Below are 21,626 nucleotides of genomic sequence, written 5' to 3' on the forward strand. Positions count from 1 at the left end.
CCTTTTATTTTGGTTCCGTGTCTAGAAACAGTGGCAAATGGTCCTTCATTGTTTTGGAAATATTCACTTCCTTTTCTCTCTGATACATCATTCAATTGAAAAAATGGTTCATTGGTAGCAATAATAGTACTGCTACTATTATTTTCAGCATCTTCTTCGTTATTTTTAATTAATTCTGTACTGTCAATGTTGCTTCCTGAGGATGAGCTGATATTATCTAAATCATCTATTGCATTTGCATGAAGACGAAAATCAGTTTCTTTTGATGAACTTGGTCTGTCATCAGTATTTGTAACATATTTAAAAATCGATCCAGACATACTCTGAGCTACATCCAATCTAGCCTGTTTGGCTTTCTTTTGCTGAAATCTCCTTTTTCTTTTGGATGTATGCACTCCCCGGGGCATTTTTACTTGATGTTTGTTTCTTACACTAAAACAAAAAGCCAGTTTTTATGGTTTATAATGTGAGAGTATTTTCTCCATAATTTTCGTCCATATAGATAGATGTAGGTACTAGGGAATTTAATTATAAATTATCTTACCTGTTAAATATTCTTTTAAAGTAATTTAAAAAGAATATTTAACAGGTCATGTTAGGGATTCTTTAAAAGTCTCCACCTAGGGTTCCGTCATGAAGGTACCATACGTTTAATTTTGAATTTAAACCGTGAATTATTGAGTTAATTCCCAAACTGAAAATAGCTGGACCGAGGGGATCACCCTACTGACAACCCATGGCCGAATCAATCTCATTATATTTGTGTACTAATTTTAAAAGAGTATGATAGCATTGCAATAAAAAGTTGTACAAGTCCAATTTAATTTCATTCAGCAAGGTATCCCTATTGACCGAATTAAAGGCGTTTTAAAAGAACATATTGGAATGAATAAAGGTGCGCACGGCATGCACTGCAGCTTCACACCCTCCACGTGACCCTCCACGTGTGCCGAAACCAACCTGTACGGGCGCAAAAAGATTTTGTAATTTATGGCGAGTGAGCCGAACGCAACTTACCTTAACTTTAGCAGCTTACCTTCTAAACGTAGACCCTACAGCAATGGGGCGTATACCACCGTCCTTTTTAGTCAGGGCAATAAGATTCGCCCCATAGATCACCGCTGACACGTCCTGACAGACATCTCCCAGCAGCATTAGATTGATTAGTTTGGTAATGCTTGTTAAGACATTATTACCAGCTACTCCAGTGCCGTAACTGGTCAGATCAAAGTAGTAGTATTGTCGTCTGGACTACATCCGGATTTCCTCGACTGGAGGTGTTTTTTGAGCTCCTTCCTATAGTTGTTTCTCAATGAATTAAATTTTTTCTTCACATCATCTTTGTTGACTTGTGGAACATCTTTTTGAATTTAGACTACAATGTTTCTTTATTATTGTAATTTTTTTTTATCACGTTCATGATATTCTGTGCTCTTGACATTCCACAGAGACGGCAGATCTCTAAACAATTGAATGCATTCGACGATAAACTCTCTTTCCTTAACTTTTGGATACACTTTTTTCCGCCATTTTGTCAGAGCGCGCGTGCACCTGTTCTCCTCTTCAAAATGGCACAGAATAAAAATGATGCAATACCTACCCTACACTACGCAATAAAAAAAATTGTACAATAAAAATTAAACTCTTGCAAACTTTTGTTCAATCATTGCGCAGTCTTCAATATTAGCCCTAATCGGTCAATTTAATTACGCAATTAAATTGATCGTCTAGACCGCCTTACAAATTTGAATGACGCGCCAAATGAAATCACATATTAAATTCACTACGCGACTGGTTTTCAACTACCTATCCATGCACGACCGCAACCAGGCGAGCGCTCCAAAATGAAATTTGATATTAGGTATTACATAGATGTGTCCCTACACACATATATTAACGTGTCATACACCACAAATCGAATTTCACTCAATTTGCACTTATTTTTACACATGTACTGATCGTAAACTGGTAAGTAAAGTAGGTGGCTTACTGGAATCGGCTCTCTTTGTCTTCATACTATCTCGACCTTGGATTGTCCGATGTGCCCTTTGTCATGGGTACAAAACTGTTTCTACGAGTAATTAGACCTCGACCTTCGAAAAATTGCACTTCTATAAAGCTCCTGGTTTATACAACGTACATGGCAACGACGATACATACGTAGCATAAAATAGAGAATTCCGATCCCCAGTACTAACACTACTATGGTTAGCACTATGGTTATGGTAGAAATATGAAATTTTACTGTATCTACTTGCGAATTGTTGGTACCGCCGGCTGCATTTTGCACCACTATGTTTTCCTCCTTAGTTTGGGAACCACCCATTTTTATCTCAAAACTATAGCACTTCTTCACAATAAAATAAACACGCTGTATCGCACTGGCGGAGCAATCAAAGTGATCAATTCAAACATTTTCAAAACTTGCTCGCCAAAGTCCAATTGTTTGAAGCACATGCCCATGTACGGCACGGAGGCGCTGGTAACACGATCACGTCTGCGTGCCCACGCCCGTAGGCAGGGTCGTCATGTAAGGACGGAGGTATTGAAGAGATGATACAAGAAATGATACTTCAGGCTGCTGGAATAATACCGACTATATTTTAGGATAATCATGTTTATATAAGTTTGACGAATACATAGGTATACACACAGATAGATACAACTAGTTAAGAGTATATTAGTTACACATTATGGTACCTAAAGATAATGTACCCCGTTCGTGATGCAAGTAATAAAGCAATTCTAAAAAAGTGAACCAGTTATCAAAGTAAACTGTACACAGAGAAAAATAGTGTTGCACAATCTTACAACAGTCTTACCACCAACGCCAAGATAATCTTCCCAGTCTGAAAATTTAACATTATTCTAACATTTGCCCCATCATAAGCAAAAAAGTCTTAAACCATCCCAGAACTGCCGGCTCGAACTTGAAATTTAAAGCCCCATTTATGAGGTTTCTTGGGATTATACTGTCTTCTGTTACCCGCTTTTTTGCTCTTATAGGGTATTATCATTTCATCAATAGCGAATGATCGCTTTTCTTCTAATTTGAGACATTGCTGACGTACATGCTCCATTACAGCAGAAACTTTATGATAGTTGTCGTTTATGTCTATATTTGTATTATTACAAAAATGTTAAAAGCGCTTGATAGATCTATAACGTTTTATCCCCATAGCAGATGCAATCGGTTTAAACATGAGATCATTGCTCCAGTAGTCTTCAATTGCTGGCATTTTTACAATTCCCATACTCATCTCAATACCTAACGCAACTTCAATTTCTTTCCTTGTTACGCATATGGATTAACCTCGTTGTACCGAATACAAGATTGTCATATCTACAACGAAGTCCAAAAGATAATTCAAAACGCAAAGCTTGTTCTGTTGTTGTTTGAATCTGCTTCTACGGTTCCTGTATATTTTTTTTTTAATAAAAATTCTAGACACTTCATTTTACGTTTTCTTGGAACAGATTTTGTGGGTGGAGGTGACATTGGAGAAGGCTCAGAATTAGTGACATGGTAGTACTACGAGTTGCTATTCGTAGTGTCAATGGCGAACCTATAGAACTTGTTGATGGTGTCTCAGGTACAATACACATGGAGGTAGATTTGTAGGTCTAATTAATTGTGAAGACGATACTGACAATCATGATTCTTCATCTGTATTTATACCTACTTGCGAAAGTTCTTGGTCTGGGTTTTCGAGGTCACTCAAATCTTCCAATAAGTCATACACTGCAGGCCAAGCACCACTTCTTACAAGCAAAGAACCATTGGAGTCGTTCCTGAAGTAATCACGTGCACATAGTCTTCCTTCTTCATCGTCCTCAGACTCTAACTCTGAATCTTCAGAATCTGAAGGAGGCACCAGAGCGATAATTTTCCTAGATCTCCAAGCTTCTTTCGTCATATTGCTGAAATCAGAACAGGCAATGTCCGTTAGAAGTGACAAATAAAACTTTTGGCAACTTTGGGCGATGTCCGCTACAAATGACGTACCTACTTATGAAACATTACTTTCAGTACCTAATTGATGATGTCCGTTTCAAGTGGCATTCACATTTATACGAAGATTTGTTTTTAACAGTCTGTCAAAGAATTGGTTGGTAAATAGTATTTTCTCACTAAGTTAAGCCGTAGATCGAAAAATTATCTTATAAGACTTAAAATATACTTACAGGTTGGTTACATACAAAAGATTCAATGCTCCTGGGAACCTGAAGCTGATCGTCTTGATTTTCGGGGCAAAAAATTTCATGATTATCATTGCTCTCAGGAGCTATTTTGTTGTTGATTTCTGGTAAATGAGTTTTGATGTTCTCCACATGCGCCTTCTAAAGAAATAGCCGTCACATAGAATGAGTACAATTTAAATTTTAACAAAATATTAAAATTTTAAATAAGTTTTGTGTACTTACGAAACAGTGTTTACTCCCAAATATCTCTTCGTAATCCTGTGCATTTGAATGTCTTAGTCTTGTCACAGAGCTAGTGTTTATATTTAAACTTTCCAATATCTTTCTTCCTCGTAACTCTTGATAAAGGCGTTCATTTCGTGATATTTTTCTAGAAAAAATAATAATTATGTATGTAGCGGCCGTTCAGCCTCCATGGACAAACGACTCTTTGACTTGACAAATTTAGATGACTAAAACCGACTGACAGACTGTGAAAAAAAGGACAATCGACTTGGACACTAGGGAGACGACCATAAGACGACGAGACGTATCTTGAACGGGAAAATTCTTTTTTTATTTTATTTAGACTAGACAAATAGACCGCCTGAGGAATGGCCCTTATTTTATAGTCAGTTTATGTCCTCGACGAAGTTATGTGGCTATAGCGACGACGAAAACATCGCTAGATTAGCACGTTGCCTGAAAGGCCGCGACCTGAGACCGCTGTTGAAGACATTGACAGGACGGTCAATACGTGCACACAAAAGAATCATGTGCTGCTAAAGGTTGTTCCAGTTGTGGTTTCCGGAGGAAAAGGCGATGTCACCACGTTCGCTCTCCTGGACGAAGGATCGGCAGTGACCCTGGTGAGCTCGTCGTTGCTGGAGAGGGCCGACATCACGGGACCTACGTCGAGCCTACGTATGCGCGGCGTGACTGGAATGACTACTACGGAGACAGACTCGAAGACGGTCTCCTTTAAAATTCGTGGACTGAACGAGAAAAATGTATTTAATGTAAATAAGGCGCGTTCTGTACATAATTTAAATTTGTCTGTAAATAGTTTTTTGTATAAAAATATTGTAAATAAATATCCATACTTGACAGACTATGTGACAGATTATGACATACGACCGGACAAGGTTGAACTACTTATAGGACAAGACAACATTGACTTAATTATAACTAGACAAGTTATACAAAAACATAAGACTGGACCGACGGTATCCAAGACTGATTTAGGATACGTTATACATGGCAATGTGGGACTTGGTGGACTACCAAACGACTTGACTGTCCTACACGTCTGCCGCTGCCGATGTGACTCAGGGTTCATACAGACGAACTGCAAGTTGTAAACGTCAGAGTCTACTTCAGCCGTCGCCATCTGTCGACGGCAGCCGACGACGCGTCGGCGGCAGCAGTCAATACGTCGACGGCTGCCGCCGACAGGTGGCGATGTTTGCGGTTCTTGCGTGTTTCGTCCGCCATTTTGTAAAGGCCTACGCAGACCGGGACGGAATGGCAAGGGATTTTAATTTTTACTAATGGACATTCAACCGTACTGTAAGAGCTCGTTCCCACCTGTCGGCTATCGGATCCGTATATTAATCGGATGTCGGCGCCTTTGTTCACACACACGATCGGTTGTCGGCCACGGTCGAAGCTAGTGCCAATTTCAAGCACTCTACGCGAGGCGATTGTGCACGATGGACGTCGACGAAGCTCTTGTTGTGATGTATTATTATTTGAGAAGAAAACGAAGAAAGACAGCCAAGGAAAGAAAATATTGGGTGCACCCAATCCTGAGAGAAAGATTTAGTTTGGGAACATTTCAGAATTTAATAACAGAATTGAGGAGTGACGAAATTAAGTTTTTCAATTATTTTAGAATGTCGATAACTACATTCAACCATCTATTGGCTCAAATATCAGTGAGCATAAACTACCAAAATACGAGATTTAGAGACTGCATTTGTACTGAAGAAAGGTTGGCGATATTTTTAAGGTAATATAATTATACATATTAATTTGTATAAAGGAAGAGATAAAACAGTCACTTTTAGTTCACATATATTTATTGAAAGAAATAACTTTAATTTTTTTTAATTACGAAAACAAATTAGTGGAGTTAAATATTACTAAAATCTAAGTCCGAATCTTGAGTATTACTTGAATGTAGTGACAAAGTAGGTGATGCTGGTTCAACGAGTTGGCGTGTCGAATATCCATATCCACTTGAAGGGAAGATATTATTCTGGTTTAATGGTGGGTGCACATTCTGGTTTTGTGACGAATATACAGATTGTTGCACGTGATCTCTTGATTGTGAATGCCAACCATAGTTTGATGAGTATAAACGACTTTCACGCTGCTTTTTAATATTTTGAATCAGTGACAGCACGCCTGATTGAAACTCTAAAGTTTCATTATCGTCAAAAGACGTAACGCTCGGTAGAACACCTTTAAAAAAAGAGAGCATTGGATGTTCGTTACTTCTGTCTGACTGTAGCCTGCTATCTAAAAACTGGCTCATTTTGTCATCGAGACAGGAGGTTTTGGGCTTTTTGGAAGTGCTTGGTAATAGCAGCTCTGAATTTATATCTGTTGTATTGGCCGCTGATGCCTCGGGACATGTATCTGTTGGACGCTTCTTGACAGAATCATGAGTTCGATTAGGCTCAGCCACTTTTTGCAGAAAACTCATCTGTTCTTTATATATATATGGCTTTGAAAACTTAGCCCCTGCTCCGGATTTTTTGACGTCATTTTTATTTGCTCGCATCCAGGCATCTCGTAGATTCGACCACTTTGTAGATACTAATTTACCTGCAATTACAATAGGTACATATAGAAATGTTAATTATTTTACCTACTTAATTATTTTACAGATATTGCGCATCGGGTTGTTCCTTCAAAGAATTGCACTATAGTTACAGAGTTGGTGTGTCAACTATTAGTAAAATCTGCAAAGAAATTAGTTCCACTATCTGGGATGTATTAAGAGACGAGTTCATGCAAATTCCTGATAATGAGCGTAAATGGTTGGAAATTGCAAAAGGTTTTGATATGAAAGCCAACTTTCCGCACTGTCTTGGAGCAGTTGATGGTAAGCACATAAGAGTGGTGAAACCAAACAATACTGGCTCGATGTATTTTAATTACAAAGATTATTTTTCATTTGTTTTACTAGCCGTTGTTGATTCAGAATATCGTTTTATTTTTATGAGTGTTGGCTCGTATGGAAAAGAATGCGATTCTTCAATATTCAAGGAGTCAACTATATGGAAGAAACTGAATGATGGTAGTTTAAATATACCAAAACCAAGGCCTCTACATGCAACACTTCAAAATGATATGCCTTATGTTCTCGTGGGCGATGAGGCTTTCCCTCTGTCAACAAATTTGTTAAGACCTTTTGGAGGCACTCATTTAGACCACATGAAAAAAATATTTAACTATCGTTTAAGTCGGGCAAGAATGTACGTTGAATGCGCATTCGGTATTTTAGCCAATAAATGGAGAATATTTCATCGGCCACTGGATGTCCACCCAGACACGGCTATCGAAATTGTAAAAGCGTGTACAGTATTACACAATTTTGTAAGAGAAAAGGACGGTCTGAACTTTGAAGATATTCATTATGCGGCAGAAAATCCGATGCAAGAACAAGTACAACTGCAAAACTGTAATCCACGTGGTGGTCCTATTGCAAATTATATACGGTCTGAATTTGCAAACTACTTCGTTTCAACAATAGGCTCGGTGCCTTGGCAACCAGAAGCGCATGGTTAATATTTATGTTTTGAATTTTACGTATATTATTAAATAAATAACTTCAAACACTTACCACATGATTGTCTTTCTTTTTCGTCCAAATTGTCAAAATTAGGTATGAGTAGGCAGCAAACTTCCCGCCAAGCAGCTATTTTCAGGTTCTTATCTTTATAATCATTTAGAGTTTTGTCCCAAAGGACACCTCTTTCCTGAACTAGTGTGATCAATTGTTCGGGGTTGATATTTTTTTCCATTACTACGAATCACCAAACGTGCGTACAATAAAAACACAACAACTCTGCTTGCGCGCCGCGATGTGTGTGTGCGCGATCGCAGGTACGACGTACGCACGAACGGAATGAGGGGTAGCGGGGAGAGGGTTATCGGCTCCGACATCAGACAAATGTGAACAGCGCCGTTCTTAATCATAGGCGAGCGAGATCCGACACGATTTTTTTCCGGGCGTAGAGGGCTGGCAAAACACCCGACATTTCTTGTCGGAGCCGACACAAAATCGGTTTCCGATAAGTGTGAATAGCGTCATATATAATGCTCTGCCACTAGAACTTCCGTTTAATATACGGATCCGACACCCGACAGGTGGGAACGAGCTCTTACAGAAATACGACATAAATTGCTATGCTTTAAAATGATGCCGTGGCATTGAAAGGGATTTAATCGAAAAGACACGCCACAGGCTCCCGTGGCGGGATGCCGCGGCATACTGCGGTAGGCAACGGCATGACACGGACTCCGGCGCTCGTCACAGGCTCCCGTGGCGGGATGCCGCGGCATACTGCGGTAGGCAACGGCATGACACATGTGTGTCAGAATGGCGGGTGTACCTCACGGATTTTAATATCTGTTTTGGATTAAAAACGTACCTGATGTGTACCTCAGTGTACCTACCCTAAAAATCTGTGTACCTCCTTCTATGTAAAGATTTTTAATAAAATAGGTACACCCGCGGTCCTGACGTCAGGACCGCGGGTGTACTTCTAGTTAGCATATGTAGGTAAGTTAACTGTATATGTAGATTTGGTACCTCTTGTGTACCTGCAGAAACAAATATTAAATAAATAAAAAATATTAAGGGTACTGAGAAAATGAAAAAAAGAAAAAAAAGAAACTCTTATAGGATCACTCTAGTGTGTGTCTGTATGTGATTATACATTTATGTATAGATACAGAATTGGAACATTCCTAAATCACAAAATATATTTTTATGTATATTACAAAAAAATATTTCAATCCATAAAGGTCACATTCTGAAATCATACATTTAGAGCTTTTTCTTACATTATTACGAATATCGTCATAACACTCCCATCGCTTGCCTCGGAAGGATACCTACATGAAAGTATATACTGTAGTAATGAACTAGAACTAGATCATTTATACATAAACATTTTGTTGTTGATATATGTTAATTATAATTTGTATTGTGCAACTTCTTTTCTGTTTTGTTCAGAATGTGTCATTACTGGCCAGTTACAAACAAAGAAAAAGAAAATTTTAACATGAAAAAAATGGTTTTTTTTCATTTTCTCATCATTTTTAATATTTTTATTTATTTAATATTTGTTTCTGCAGGTACACAAGAGGTACCAAATCTACATATACAGTTAACTTACCTACATATGCTAACTAGAAGTACACCCGCGGTCCTGACGTCAGGACCGCGGGTGTACCTATTTTATTAAAAATCTTTACATAGAAGGAGGTACACAGATTTTTAGGATAGGTACACTGAGGTACACATCAGGTACGTTTTTAATCCAAAACAGATATTAAAATCCGTGAGGTACACCCGCCATTCTGACACACATCATGACACGGACTCCAGCGCTCGTAGTAATATAGGGCCCTAACGCACTAGCGGTTGGCCGCTAGGCGGTTAGACTCGAGCGGTCCAACCGCTTAACGCGGTTTCTTCGCGGTTGGCCGCCATAGCGGTCAGCCGCGATGAAACCGCGTTAGGGCGCGTTTATATGACGCGGAATGTTACAGCGTGTCGGCCGCGCGACGAAAGTATGGTGACCGCGCGGCGGCCGCGCGGTCAGGCCTGGTGGCCACGCCACTGCGAACCCGAACCATTTCCAGTTGATCTTGGTCTTTCTTAAAATTCACACGTGTTCGTTATGAGCTATTTGACTAAGAAGAATAAAATTATGATTGCATATTACTTGTACCGACAAAGCAAAAAGAAAGAAAAAAAGAATTGTAGAAAATTTTGGATTCATCCTATTTTAGCACGGCGAGAAGAGTTTGGTGAATTTCATACGCTATACAACCAATTGCGAGAAGATGAAAAAGAATTCGCAGATTATTTCCGAATGGATGTTAAAACATTTGATAAACTACTCAACTTCATACATGATAAATTGAAGCACCAGAACACTAACATGCGGGACAGTATTACCCCCACAGAAAGATTAGCAGTGACATTGCGGTAAGTAAATAAATAATAACAATTACTTGGTCAAGTGGTATTTATTAATCATTATATATATAAATTTGTAAGGCAGACTATATATTTGTAAAATCTAAATCGTCGATACTTGAATTGGATGGACTGGCAAAATTGTATTGCTCTCCACCTACGGTAGATTCGGACTCTTCAGAATAAGATGATTGTTGTGTTGTCGGACGTCCAGATCCAGCAGCAGTAGTGTAACCATACTGATAGGTGCTTTCGTATGATACATTTTCGCCTTCTCGACGATACGTAGTCTCGGGTGGTGGAGTAAAGTAAGGCCTTTTCGAACCAGCATTCTATGTGTGTCAGAATGGCGGGTGTACCTCACGGATTTTAATATCTGTTTTGGATTAAAAACGTACCTGATGTGTACCTCAGTGTACCTCTCCTAAAAATCTGTGTACCTCCTTCTATGTAAAGATTTTAAATAAAATAGGTACACCCGCCATCCTGACGTCAGGACCGCGGGTGTACTTCTAATTAGCATATGTAGGTAAGTAAACTGTATATGTAGATTTGGTACCTCTTGTGTACCTGCAGAAACAAATATTAATTAAATAAAAAATATTAAGGGTACTGAGAAAATGAAAAAAAAAAAAGTTTTTTGTCTTTGACGTAGATTTTATTTTATAAAAATAACTACAGTATAAGTAACTAAAAATAAATTAATTGTACCAGGTGTCATTAATTTAATTTATTTTAAGTTATTAATACTGTAGTTATTTTTATGTAATAAAAACCGGCCAAGTGTGAGTCGGACTCGCGCACGAAGGATTCCGTACTATCATTTTTAGTATTTGTTGTCATAGCGGCAACAGAAATACATAATTTGTGAAAATTTCAGCTCTCTAGCTATCACGGTTTATTTACAGCCTGGAGACAGACGGACAGATAGACAGACAGTGGAGGCTTAGTAATAGGGTCCCGTTTTACCCTTTGGGTACGTAACCCTAAAAATGACGTCATAGAAAAAATTTTTTTTTTTTTTTCATTTTCTCAGCACCCTTAATATTTTTTATTTAATTAATATTTGCTTCGGCAGGTACACAAGAGGTACCAAATCTACATATATAGTTTACTCACCTACATATGCTAATTAGAAGTACACCCGCGGTCCTGACGTCAGGATGGCGGGTGTACCTATTTTATTTAAAATCTTTACATAGAAGGAGGTACACAGATTTTTAGGAGAGGTACACTGAGGTACACATCAGGTACGTTTTTAATCCAAAACAGATATTAAAATCCGTGAGGTACACCCGCCATTCTGACACACATGAAATTTTCACAAATTATGTATTTCTGTTGCCGCTATGACAACAAATACTAAAAATGATAATACGGAACCCTTCGTGCGCGAGTCCGACTCACACTTGGCCGGTTTTTATTACATAAAAATAACTACAGTATTAATAACTTAAAATAAATTAAATTAATGACACCTGGTACAATTAATTTATTTTTAGTTACTTATACTGTAGTTATTTTTATAAAATAAAAACTACGTCAAAGACAAAAAACTTTTTTTTTTCATTTTCTCAGCATCCTTAATATTTTTTATTTAATTAATATTTGTTTCTGCAGGTACACAAGAGGTACCAAATCTACATATACAGTTTACTTACCTACATATGCTAACTAGAAGTACACCCGCGGTCCTGACGTCAGGATGGCGGGTGTACCTATTTTATTTAAAATCTTTACATAGAAGGAGGTACACAGATTTTTAGGAGAGGTACACTGAGGTACACATCAGGTACGTTTTTAATCCAAAACAGATATTAAAATCCGTGAGGTACACCCGCCATTCTGACACACATAGCATTCTGGAGCTGTTGGTTTTTAGCTTTTATATTTCTCACAATAGACATCACCTGGTACTGAAACTCAACAGTATCTTCATCATTGAATTGTTCAACAGTTGGTAAAATTCCTTTAAAGAACGACATCATACGACTGTCTTCTTCTTTTTCAACAGAGTCCATAAACTTCATGAATTTTGCATCCACATCACTCAATTCTTTATTTTTCGTATTTGGTTTACTTTTTCCTGGCTCAGAATTCTTAAAATTTGAATTAGTTTCGCGGGGGTTGTATATTTTCTTTAAAAACAACATATTATCATAGTATGGGTACTTATGAACTTTTTTTGTTGCAGATCCAGATTTGTTTTCCCTCATTTTCTTTTCGCATTTCATCCACCCATCTCGCATATTTTTCCATTTCTGAATAACTTTTTTACCTGGAATTTAAAAATAATATTCACATTAAAAAATATAGTTATTTTTAATTCGCATGATTCCTCTTTATGTTTCATTATCAGGAAACATGTTAATTAATATTAATACTATTAGTATAATTAATTGCTTGAAATAAGTTCCTTAATATCATTTTATATATTTACAGGTACTTGGCAACAGGTCACACGTTTGCCGATTTAAGATACGCATTTAGAATTGGAAAAACAACATTATCGTTTATCATTAAAGAAGTGTGTAACTGTATATGGTCAGAACTAGTAAACATATATATGAAAATACCATCAGAAAATGAATGGCTGAATATTGCTGAAGACTTTGCTGTTATTGCAAATTTTCCCCACTGCCTAGGTGCTGTGGATGGGAAGCATATCAGAATAATTAAACCTACAAAATCTGGATCAATGTTCTTAAATTACAAACACTTTTTTTCTATTGTATTAATGGCAGTCGTTGACACCAATTATAATTTTATATTTGTAGATATTGGTGCATATGGCAAGGACTGCGATTCAAGTGTTTTTAAAGAAACTGTCTTTTGGAAGAGACTGCTGAACAATACACTTAACTTACCACAGCCTGCTCTGATTCCAGAGACTAATTTTCAATTACCGTACGTATTTGTCGCGGATGAAGCATTCGCGTTGCACAAAAATGTACTGAGACCATTTAGTGGTCGAGAACTCAATGAAACAATGTCAATATTTAATTATCGTCTTACTAGAGCAAGACGTTATGTGGAATGCGCTTTCGGCATAATGGCCAATAAATGGAGGATCCTCCATCGGCCTTCAAATGTATCTTTGGAGCTCACAGTCGACATTGTAAAAACCTGTTGTTTATTACAAAACTTCATACATAAAGAACAGGGCATAGGTAATTTAATTGTCGATTCAGGCTTTGAACTACAGACACTGTCACGATCAGAATATGCAGATCCTTTAATAGCAGACAATGTTCGTCAAAATTTTGCTGAATATTTTGTTTCTCCTCAGGGCAGTGTACCATGGCAAAACAAATATATATAGATACTCAAAATTATCAAATCACTCGTTTATTGCAAGAATATCACAGTTAAAAAACAATTTTAAACTTAACTCAAATAATATTTTTTTGCGATTTATGATGATGATGAATGTTCACAATTTTTTAATTACCAAATAAAAGATGGAAAACTTACCGTATGTGTTTTTTTCCCCAATTGGAAGGTCATTGAAATCTTCTTTTATAATTGAACATAGGTCATGCCAGGCTTTTAGTGTTTGACGTTTATCCTTATAGGATTCGCTTGTTTTATCCCAAAGGATATTTCTTTCTTCCACTAAAGATATCAATGTCTCAGGATTGATACTCAGTTCATCCATCTTCGAAATCACGATGTCCGCGCGTCACGATGTCTACGCAAGTCCAATGAAAGGAGAATGCGGGGACGCCGGCGCGGGGCGTACATCGAGAACATTCGAGTGATTCGAGCGAGACGGCCGCGCGGCCGCCGTGTGATCGAGGAGCGAACGCCGCGCGGTCACCGCGCAGTTAGTTACTCAAAATTAATTTCAACTTTACGTCCTAGATAATAAAACATAAATTTGCTATAACTGAACAGTTAGTACGCGGCCACCGCGCGGTCGCCGCGCGGCGGCCGCAAGAATTTTTTCGCGTCGTCTAACTGCAGCCTAAAGCGGTTGGACCGCTCGAAGGCGCGTGGCCCATAAATAAAATGGACGCCGTCGAGATAGCTTGTGTTATTTATTTTTACTCCCGAAAACAACGAAAGAAATATAAAAAAAGATACTGGATTCATCCTTTAGGCCTCGGTCTCGAATTTTGCGGGCAGCGGGGTGGCGGCGGCGGCGGCGCGGGAGAGGGGCGGGCAACGCATACCTGTTCTCGAAACCAGCGGGCAGATCGCGCGGTACTGTAGCGGTGTAGTGATGTGTTCGTGGTTGTGTTGTCGACATTCGCAAACGAAATGTCTGAAAATCGGCGACAACATCTTTTTGATTCAAATGTATTCCTAACGCTCGATTTATTGTGGGCAAAAGAAGAAGTGGATCCCTACTATAAGGCAAGGAAAATAAATGGCGAGTTTTATCGAAATTATGAAGAACAGAGACAAAATCCCGATAAATTCTACGACTACACCAGAATGAGTGTAGAAACTTTTGACTATATTCTAGAAACTATCAAGAGTGATTTACAGTCTGGAATTAATCCAAAAAGTTTTAGAGGTACATCTCCAGCAGAAAAATTATACATAACGCTTGGGTAAGTAAAACAACGAAATTGTAATTTGTAATTGTATTTATTGATAGTTTCAAAAAGGAAGTGTTGTACCTACTAATTTAGTAAATAGTTTGGCATCGGTATTAAGTTCCCAGATACAATAATTTTAATTAAATACCTACTACACACTAATCAGCCTTAATTATTTATCTTTGACGAAAAATATAATATAAAAACGTTTCGTATGAAATAAGTAACATAACAGTTTGTCATTTATTTTTAAAATCACAGTTTTCGTTTGTACTACGATTAATTATTTCTACAATCACAGTTTTCTCACTCATTTACAGTATTTTTATTACAAGGTCGATATACTATGTGTGTCAGAATGGCGGGTGTACCTCACGGATTTTAATATCTGTTTTGGATTAAAAACGTACCTGATGTGTACCTCAGTGTACCTCTCCTAAAAATCTGTGTACCTCCTTCTATGTAAAGATTTTAAATAAAATAGGTACACCCGCCATCCTGACGTCAGGACCGCGGGTGTACTTCTAATTAGCATATGTAGGTAAGTAAACTGTATATGTAGATTTGGTACCTCTTGTGTACCTGCAGAAACAAATATTAATTAAATAAAAAATATTAAGGGTGCTGAGAAAATGAAAAAAAAAAATTTTCTATGACGTCATTTTTAGGGTTACGTACCCAAAGGGTAAAACGGGACCCTATTACTAAGCCTCCACTGTTTGTCTATCTGTCCGTCTGTCTCCAGGCTGTAAATAAACCGTGATAGCTAGAGAGCTGAAATTTTCACAAATGATGTATTTCTGTTGCCGCTATGACAACAAAAACTAAAAATGATAGTACGGAACCCTTTGTGCGCGAGTCCGACTCACACTTGGCCGGTTTTTATTACATAAAAATAACTACAGTATTAATAACTTAAAATAAATTAAATTAATGACACCTGTTACAATTAATTTATTTTTAGTTACTTATACTGTAGTTATTTTTATAAAATAAAAACTACGTCAAAGACAAAAAACTTTTTTTTTTATCATTTTCTCAGCACCCTTAATATTTTTTATTTAATTAATATTTGTTTCTGCAGGTACACAAGAGGTACCAAATCTACATATACAGTTTACTTACCTACATATGCTAATTAGAAGTACACCCGCGGTCCTGACGTCAGGATGGCGGGTGTACCTATTTTATTTAAAATCTTTACATAGAAGGAGGTACACAGATTTTTAGGAGAGGTACACTGAGGTACACATCAGGTACGTTTTTAATCCAAAACAGATATTAAAATCCGTGAGGTACACCCGCCATTCTGACACACATGATATACTTAGTGGTCAGTATAATAATTCCACGCTAATCTTAAAACTAAATCTTCTCTCTAAAATTAAAGTTCTCATCTGTACGACGATTAGTTAACTATTTAAATCACAGTTTTGTTATTTATTGACAGTATTTTCATTATAAGATTGATATACCTCTATTGTTGAGTACTATACCCATACATATATGATTCATTAGAAGGGTACGTGCTTTCATTTACACTTAACTCATCTAGAAGAGCTTGATTAATTTTTTGTCTTACTCTAAACTTTTGAAAGGGCGTGAATTTTTCCATTTGTGGAAGTAAACTCATAAAAAAGTAGTAGTCATCAGACTTATTCTCATTTCTAGAAGCCTCGTTTCTACTTTGATTTGATAAATCATTTTCCAGCAGTCTTATCCTTTTCCTTTCCAATTCTAAAAATTCAGTTCTTATGTCATTCGCTGTTCTCTTTTTTCTTGATCGTTGTGACGCAGAAGCTTCTCTTGGAGGCGTAGAAATTTCTTGCAATGATGTAGAAGCTTCTTGAGAAGAAACAGGAGTAGTGTTGTAAAATGTCGGAAACTTTCCATTAGTGGCGGTCATAAACGAATAAATGTCCGGACAGATTCGACACATATAGACAAATTGGACATTTTCATTAATTTCGTGTATATACAAGTACTACATAAATCTTAACATTTATCGGCCTTACTCTCACTCACGCACTATTTTAACGCACGGGGATGACCCCGTAGCTTCGTCAGCGGCGCGTATGGCGGCGTACCGGGACGTAGTAGGCGTAGTCGCAATATTGGAATCATGCTCTGCATTTGTTGAACTCGAACTATACAGGTTGACTTTTAATTCAACTGCATAAATTTAACTGTTAAGTGTACTCATCTAAAGGATATTTAAAAACGTTGATAGAAAAATATCGGTTCATATTTCAGAAAGTAGGAAAAAAATAAAAGTATCAAAATCCACGATCCTAAATACGTCATATCACCCCGGGCGGTGGAAAAGCGACGCGTAAGATTCAGAGGTCAACGACACAATTCATTCAGAGCTGAGCGATCACGACAACTCTGTACTTTACTTGATCTTGATACTAGAAAAATAATTTATTTTTCAGACATTTATTTACGTGTTTAGTTTTAATTTCTTTTTGTAGTATTGGTCTTTAATAAAGCGTGTGACGTAGTTTTTGAGGGTTTTTTAAATGTGAAAATTATGACGTTTAATTTAAATAAAAATAGGCTCAAACGGCTCAGAAGCATGGGTATAGTCAATGTTTAAAAGGATGCAGTTGTTTTAAATGTCACCCTGTACAGTGCCTTCAAGACACTCTTTAAGTACCTAATACTCTACTAGACGCCGAATATTCTCGCGTAATTGCGAAAATGAATGCAAAGATCAAAAGTTCATCAGCGCTCACATTGTTCACTGACCGATGGAGGAATATAAAATTGTGTCGAGCCAATTAAATATATTACTGATATTGTATCTATAGTCATCAAGTACATAAAAAACAGACACGTGATTTTGGCTCAATTCGAGAAAACGCAGATAAGCATTTACGGGAACCTAAAATACTCTTTAAAGCTTCCATGTAAAACAAGGTGGAATAGCATTGTTATAACATTGGAATCGTTTATATGAAACAAGGATGCTTTGAGAACACTAGCTATTTGTGATGCTATTGATGTGGTCATTAATATAAAAACAGTTGTATTAGATGAACAATGATGAACTGATGACAAAATATGGGATGCTCAAGCCGGATTTCGAAAGGGAATGGGATGTACGGATCACGTCTTTTTATTGCGATGCATAGCCGAAAAGTTTTTGGCAAAGAGTCAAAAAGTTTATTGCTCATTCGTGGATATGGTTTTCCATATCCACGAATGAGCAATGGCCTATGACAGAGTTGAGAGGAATGAATTGTGCTCAGCACTTTCTATGTGTGCAGTCTCCTAATACGAGCACTGAAATCCTTATTATTATTAACTTATACCCTTAGAGCGCACACTGAGTGGTTTAAGATTGAGAAAGGCGTTAGGCAAGGATGTGTTGCGACACCATAGCTGTTCAACCTATTTATGGATAGTCGTTTGACAGGTTTGAAAGAGTCCGAAAGTGGATTAAGGATGAATGAGTTACTCGTCAAATGTCTGCTCTATGCTGACGACCAGGTAATACTGGCGTCATCAGCTGAAGAGTTACAGGAGATGGTAAACTGTATGCATGAAGCTTTGAACGAGAAAGGAATGAAAGTGGACGTAAGTAAAACTAATACACTGGTTTTTGAAATGGAGAAAGAAATGACAGCATGTAATATTTTGATTGAAGGAGAAAAAGTTGAGCAATTGAAAGAGCTTGTATATCTAGGATCAAAGTTTACATCAGATGGCAAGTGTGATAGTGATATTGAAAGGAGAGTGAACGCGGGAAACATGGTGAATGGAGCTTTGCATGTCTTTATGTGCAGTCAGAAACTTTCCAAAAAGGCTCGACTGGCTGTGCATAGGGGCGTGTTAGTCCCGACATTAATGTATGGGAGTGAAAGTTGGGTATGGCAAAAGAAGCACGAAAGCAGAATAAATGCAGTGGAAATGAAAGCGTTAAAGAGTATGATGGATATGAAATTGAGTGACCGGATAAGGAATAGCCTGATAAGGGAATGTTGTGATGTGAAAGAAGATGTAGTTACTGGAATAGAAAAGAGTATGTTAAGATGGTTTGGTCATTTGGAGAGGATGAATGAAAGCAGGTTGACTATGCAGATATACAAGGAGAGTGTGGAGGGAAAGGTTGGAGTTGGAAGGCCTAGCCGAACGTATCTTGATCAAATTAAGGACGTCCTGGAAACCGCCGACCTTGCATGAAGAGAGTAATGAATGTGGATGAAGCGAAGGAAGTATGCAGAGATCGTGGCAAGTGGAAAGAGGTAGTCACTGCCTACGCCTCCGGGAGACTCGCTGCTTCCATAGAAGAAATTAATCATACTTTATAGAAATATATTATTTATCACATTATGCAGCTTACTTACATACTGACGAATGTGAAAGAAATTATTCACAAACTAGTGATTTTGAGTCCGTGTTCGAAAGCGAAGATTGCGATAATATTGATAATTTTGCGCTAATAGTAAATAATACAATATTTTTTATAAGTTTTATTCTTATTCCCTGCCTCGCCGACAATCGCAGAACGGTAACAGCGGAGTTTTGGTTTTATTTTGCTTTTTTGTGATTAAATGTCATTAAGACATTAAATATTTTGATTTTGTCATTTTTGTCTATTTATGTCTAAAAATGTCCGGACAAATGTCATATAAGTCAATTATGCTCGGACACTTTCGACAGACACATTGAATGTGACCGACACTTTACAACACTAAACAGGAGCCTCTTGTGAGGATGTAGAAGGTTGTTGTGGATAAATAGAAGATTCTTCATTATGACCGGTTGTATCTTCTTGAGAGTTTTCTCCAGATATGTCTTCTGTCTCAAACGAATCATTACTTATCTGATTACTTACTTCAGGTCTGCTTAAATTACCCTCAGTAACATTTGGTACAACTTCATCTTGCAAAAACCTCAATTGAGAAAAATATTGCCAATTTGAGGGTTGATTAACATTTCCGGCATCTCCTGATCTAGGGGCAGGATTTTTTTTTAATTCCTTTCTATAGTGATCTTTTAAATTTTTCCATTTCTTCTTTAAATCGGTCACTGAAACAAAGAACGAACAGACTATTTATTACATACATAACTTTAACATATACATGCTTTAATTTTCAGGTTTTTGGCGAGTGGGCAGCCTTTCAAAAGACTGTCATTGTCATTCAGAATGGGAAAAACAACGGTAGCCAACATAGTTTATGGCACTTGTAAAGCTATATGGAAAAATTTGGTACATTTACATATGCCAAAACCGACAGAAGAATTATTGAAAAATATAGCGGAAAAATACTATGAAAAATGGCAATTTCCTAATTGCGTTGGTGCTATTGATGGCAAGCACTGTCGAATAAAAAATCCTAAGTTCGCTGGATCATCGCATTATAATTATAAACATTTCTTTTCGATGCACTTGCAAGCGGTCGCGGATGCTGACAAAAGATTCGTTTGTATAGAAGTTGGAGGAAGAGGGAAACAAAGTGATGCAGGGACATTCCATTACTCTAATTTGAACCGTTTACTTCAAAGTAATAACTACAATATACCAGGTCCACAATATCTACCCACATCAGATATCGTTCTACCAATGGTTTTTATTGGAGATGAAGGATATCCACTCAAAACATATTTGATGCGACCTTATCCACAAAGCGTACTTAATGCACAAAGTGAGTTATTTAATAAGCGATTATCGCGGGCTCGAAAGACTATTGAGTGTGCTTTCGGAATTTTAAGATCCAGATCGCCCATAGAGACAAACAAATGTCATGCAAGATTACTCATCAAAACTTGCTGTTTGTTGCATAACATTATCCGAGATAAGGACGGTGATAATGACATTGCCTATATTACTGTCAATACGAATCAACAAACATTACAAACACGATTACAAACCAACGCCCGGACGTCTTATCAAGCACAATATATACGTGAAAAATTCAAAGAATATTTTGTAAATAATCCCATTAGCTACTAATTAATTTGTAAACCATAATAAACATTGTATATAACATAATAAATAATTTTTATATTCACCTACCTTCAATATTCAGTTCGTTTTTTATTTCTTCCCATAATTGATTAATTATTCTTCTATTTTTATGGTTCACATCTTTGCTGTTCCATATGGGTCTCCTCTCAAAGATTGCCGAAATAATTTGCTCTTGCACGTCCGAGGACATTTTGAAACGTCACAAAAAAAAGTACAACACTATACTACAATGCAGACGCGCAACACGGGACGGTCACCGCTCGACTGGAGTGCACCGCTCGTTGCCCGCCCCCGCGCCGCTCCCGCGCCTCTGTTTTCGAGACCCGGTCCATTTGACGATACGCAAGATCCTGCCGCTCCCGCGCCGCCGCCGCCGCCGCCCCGCTGCCCGCAAAATTCGAGACCGAGGCCTTACTAGAAACACGCAACGAATTCGGCCAGTTCGCAAGTTGTTTTCAAGAACTGAAGAAGCACCAAGATAAATTTTTCGGCTATGTTAGAATGAGTGTTTCGTCATTTGAAGAACTACTAACAGTTTTATATGACACCATCAAAGGACAAGATACTAAATTTCGTGATTGTATCCAACCCGAAGAGAAATTAGTAATAACATTAAGGTAAGTATGATAAAAATAAAAAAAGTTTTAGTAGTTATTATGTTTTAATTTTAATCGCAATGTGGGTTTATAATTGAATA

General features: G+C 37.5%; 4 protein-coding genes and 1 long non-coding RNA gene across 5 annotated transcripts; 2 read left to right on the plus strand and 3 right to left on the minus strand.

Moving 5' to 3' along the window:
* Positions 1 to 3,706: 3,706 nt before the first annotated feature.
* On the minus strand, positions 3,707 to 4,551 carry LOC106141805 (uncharacterized). Its single transcript, XR_009657459.1, has 3 exons — positions 4,426 to 4,551; positions 4,186 to 4,341; positions 3,707 to 3,921 (listed from the first exon to the last, which is right to left on the minus strand). It is a non-coding gene; the product is annotated as an uncharacterized LOC106141805 (long non-coding RNA).
* Positions 4,552 to 5,894: 1,343 nt separating this feature from the next.
* Positions 5,895 to 8,039, plus strand: LOC132903645 (uncharacterized). Its single transcript, XM_060952374.1, has 2 exons — positions 5,895 to 6,193; positions 7,077 to 8,039. The coding sequence occupies exons 1-2, from the start codon at positions 5,895 to 5,897 to the stop codon at positions 7,978 to 7,980; spliced, it is 1,203 nt and encodes a 400-aa protein (XP_060808357.1). The 3' UTR covers positions 7,981 to 8,039.
* Positions 6,187 to 8,216, minus strand: LOC106139457 (uncharacterized). Its single transcript, XM_060952375.1, has 2 exons — positions 8,036 to 8,216; positions 6,187 to 7,014 (listed from the first exon to the last, which is right to left on the minus strand). The coding sequence occupies exons 1-2, from the start codon at positions 8,214 to 8,216 to the stop codon at positions 6,317 to 6,319; spliced, it is 879 nt and encodes a 292-aa protein (XP_060808358.1). The 3' UTR covers positions 6,187 to 6,316.
* Positions 8,217 to 9,946: 1,730 nt separating this feature from the next.
* Positions 9,947 to 14,367, plus strand: LOC132903588 (uncharacterized). The gene is made up of 2 exons (XM_060952191.1): positions 9,947 to 10,414; positions 12,848 to 14,367. The coding sequence occupies exons 1-2, from the start codon at positions 10,104 to 10,106 to the stop codon at positions 13,725 to 13,727; spliced, it is 1,191 nt and encodes a 396-aa protein (XP_060808174.1). The 5' UTR covers positions 9,947 to 10,103; the 3' UTR covers positions 13,728 to 14,367.
* Positions 14,368 to 16,280: 1,913 nt separating this feature from the next.
* Positions 16,281 to 21,338, minus strand: LOC132903719 (transcription factor Adf-1-like). The gene is made up of 3 exons (XM_060952563.1): positions 20,978 to 21,338; positions 19,658 to 19,989; positions 16,281 to 16,837 (listed from the first exon to the last, which is right to left on the minus strand). Exons 1-3 carry the CDS (start codon positions 21,117 to 21,119, stop codon positions 16,430 to 16,432), a joined length of 882 nt encoding a protein of 293 aa, XP_060808546.1. The 5' UTR covers positions 21,120 to 21,338; the 3' UTR covers positions 16,281 to 16,429.
* Positions 21,339 to 21,626: the final 288 nt, after the last annotated feature.

Source organism: Amyelois transitella, chromosome 28 (assembly GCF_032362555.1).
Source record: "Amyelois transitella isolate CPQ chromosome 28, ilAmyTran1.1, whole genome shotgun sequence".
Classification (NCBI taxonomy): domain Eukaryota; kingdom Metazoa; phylum Arthropoda; class Insecta; order Lepidoptera; family Pyralidae; genus Amyelois; species Amyelois transitella.